At 35.1% G+C, this 2,500-nt stretch overlaps 1 protein-coding gene across 1 annotated transcript; it reads left to right on the top strand.

The window, feature by feature from the left end:
• Window positions 1–168: 168 nt before the first annotated feature.
• Window positions 169–1,485, top strand: LOC119595064 (crustacyanin-A2 subunit-like). Its single transcript, XM_037944193.1, has 3 exons — window positions 169–344; window positions 448–664; window positions 1,139–1,485. The coding sequence occupies exons 1-3, from the start codon at window positions 222–224 to the stop codon at window positions 1,369–1,371; spliced, it is 573 nt and encodes a 190-aa protein (XP_037800121.1). The 5' UTR covers window positions 169–221; the 3' UTR covers window positions 1,372–1,485.
• The last annotated feature ends 1,015 nt before the right edge of the window (window positions 1,486–2,500 follow it).

The following is a 2,500-nucleotide window of genomic DNA, read 5'->3' as shown; positions in this document are numbered from 1 at the left end:
TACATTGCAATGTCCTAAGGATGAAAAAACTTTAGGATCATAAAAAACAATAAAGAAAATGGTTATTTATTGACAAAAAGAAACAGTGGCACTAGGAGGAGTTTCGTAAGTCCCGCCCCTTCAAACACTCCCCGCCCTCCGCCGCCATTCGCGCATAAAAGCCTAGCCCTTAGCATTCCTTAGCTAGTTGTCGTCGAAGGCAAGACAAGCAGAAGGGCACCATGCTGACCGTACTAATTTCTTCTCTCCTCGTGGCTATGGTCTCGGCTGACGCCATTCCCGAGTTCTTGGTCCCCGGGAAATGTGCAAACGTGGCCATCCAAGACAACTTTGACCTTCGCATGGTAAAGCTCTGTTTATTCACACTTCCTCATTCGAAACTTTGCACTTGTTCATAGTTATCATGTTGAAATACAATGTGTGACCATTATGTGGATTTCCCAACAGTACTCAGGGCGGTGGTATCAGACCTCCATCATCGACAACCCTTACCAACCCTTCACTCGCTGCATCCACTCCAACTTCGAGTACTCAGTCTTGGACAACGGATTCCAAGTCACCACAGCTGGCTTTAGCCCTTCCAACGACTACCTCAGGATGATGGGCAAGATCTACCCGACCAAGGACTTCCCAGCTGCACACATGCTCGTTGACTTCCCCACTGGTAAGACTCCGTAATCTCAGCGCGTGTTTACTGCAAATAACTGTTTCAGAGTCCTGTGTAACATATCCATACACAAATGTGCATACATATATGAATGTCTATATATCTGAATAGTTATATATATATATATATATATATATATATATATATATATATATATATATATATATATATATATATATATACATATATATATATACATATATATATATATATATATATATATATATATATATATATATATATAGGCTAAGGATAAAACGAAAATAGGTTCCTAAATGTATTACATATAAAACGCAGTCATGACGCACTGAGTTCTGAATCGGTGGGAATATATGTATGTGTTTGCATGTATCAGTATACATGAGGCGCAAACATATGCACATATATATGTGTATGTATGTGTTTACTTATATTCCCTGACTTTTTGATAATCCACGATGCATCACAAACTTACACGTCCTTTTCACACAGCTTTTGCCGCTCCTTTCCAAGTGGTCGCCACTGACTACCACACCTACTCCTGCGTGTACTCCTGCATCGCCTTCGACAGTTACAAGGCTGAGTTTGGCTTCGTCTACTCCCGTACTCCGCAGACCTTCGGGCCGGCGACCGACAAGTGCGCAGCTGTGTTCAGCGCCAACGGAGTCAACGTTTCTGCGTTCAAGCCAGCCCCCCACACCGCGGAATGCGTCTACAGGGCCTGAACAAACCTTTTTCTTTAGCTTGTTAATTTGAATGAAGGGGCATGATTTATGACTAAGAACAGTGTATGTAAAACATAGATAGCTGTGTGCAAAAATAAAACAAATAAATCAACAGTATCATATTTGTTAACAAAAGGTGTAGTTGCGATACATATGATTGGGAGCAAATTTGATTCAAGTAAAGAGCAATAACGGAAAATGCCTTTATAAGAAAAAAATAATCGCGTGCGCTCGTGTGTTACACACATGTACACACATACATCATACGTATATATATAATATATATATATATATATATATATATATATATATATATATATATGTATATAAAGTCTATATACATATATAGTATATAACATTTACGTATGTGTATATATTATATACACACACGTATATGTATATATGTATATATACATATATATATATATATATATATATATATATATATATATATTTTTTTTTTTTTTTTTTTTTTTTTTTTTTTTTTTTTTTTTTTTTTTTTTTTTTTCTTTTTTTTTTTGTATATGCGTGTGCGTGTGTGTGTGTATGTGTGTGTGTATGCATTATATATATATGTATGTATGTGTGTGTATATGTGTATATGTATGCGTGTATCATATATATATTTAGATACATTTATGAACGTATACACACACACACACACATATACATATACACACTCACACACGCAATATGTATATATATATGTGTGTGTGTATGTGTGCGTGTGTGTGTATACGTGTCAGTATATATTATATATATATATGTATATATACATATATTCATATATAATATACTGACACACACACACATATATATAATATAAATATATATATATATATATATATATATATATATATATATATATATATATATATATATATACATATACACACACACGCATGTGCGCGCGTGTTGTGTCTGTTTGCGTGCGCTGTGAGGAAAACAGAGAGAAATGAAGATTGACAGCTCAGAGGCAGAAAAGAGGAGGCCTATTCCTGATAACTTTGGATTCCAGGTCCTGATGGTCTCTTTATTCAACAATAACAAAGTAATAGGGTCAGATGACTGGATAATTAAAAGGGGCATTTCGATCAGTCATTTCACAGAAACTTGTAAGTATTTCTAA

Source organism: Penaeus monodon, chromosome 35 (assembly GCF_015228065.2).
Source record: "Penaeus monodon isolate SGIC_2016 chromosome 35, NSTDA_Pmon_1, whole genome shotgun sequence".
Lineage (NCBI taxonomy): Eukaryota > Metazoa > Arthropoda > Malacostraca > Decapoda > Penaeidae > Penaeus > Penaeus monodon.
Note: the sequence above shows the minus strand (reverse complement) of the source record. Positions and strands in the feature narration are given on the sequence as shown.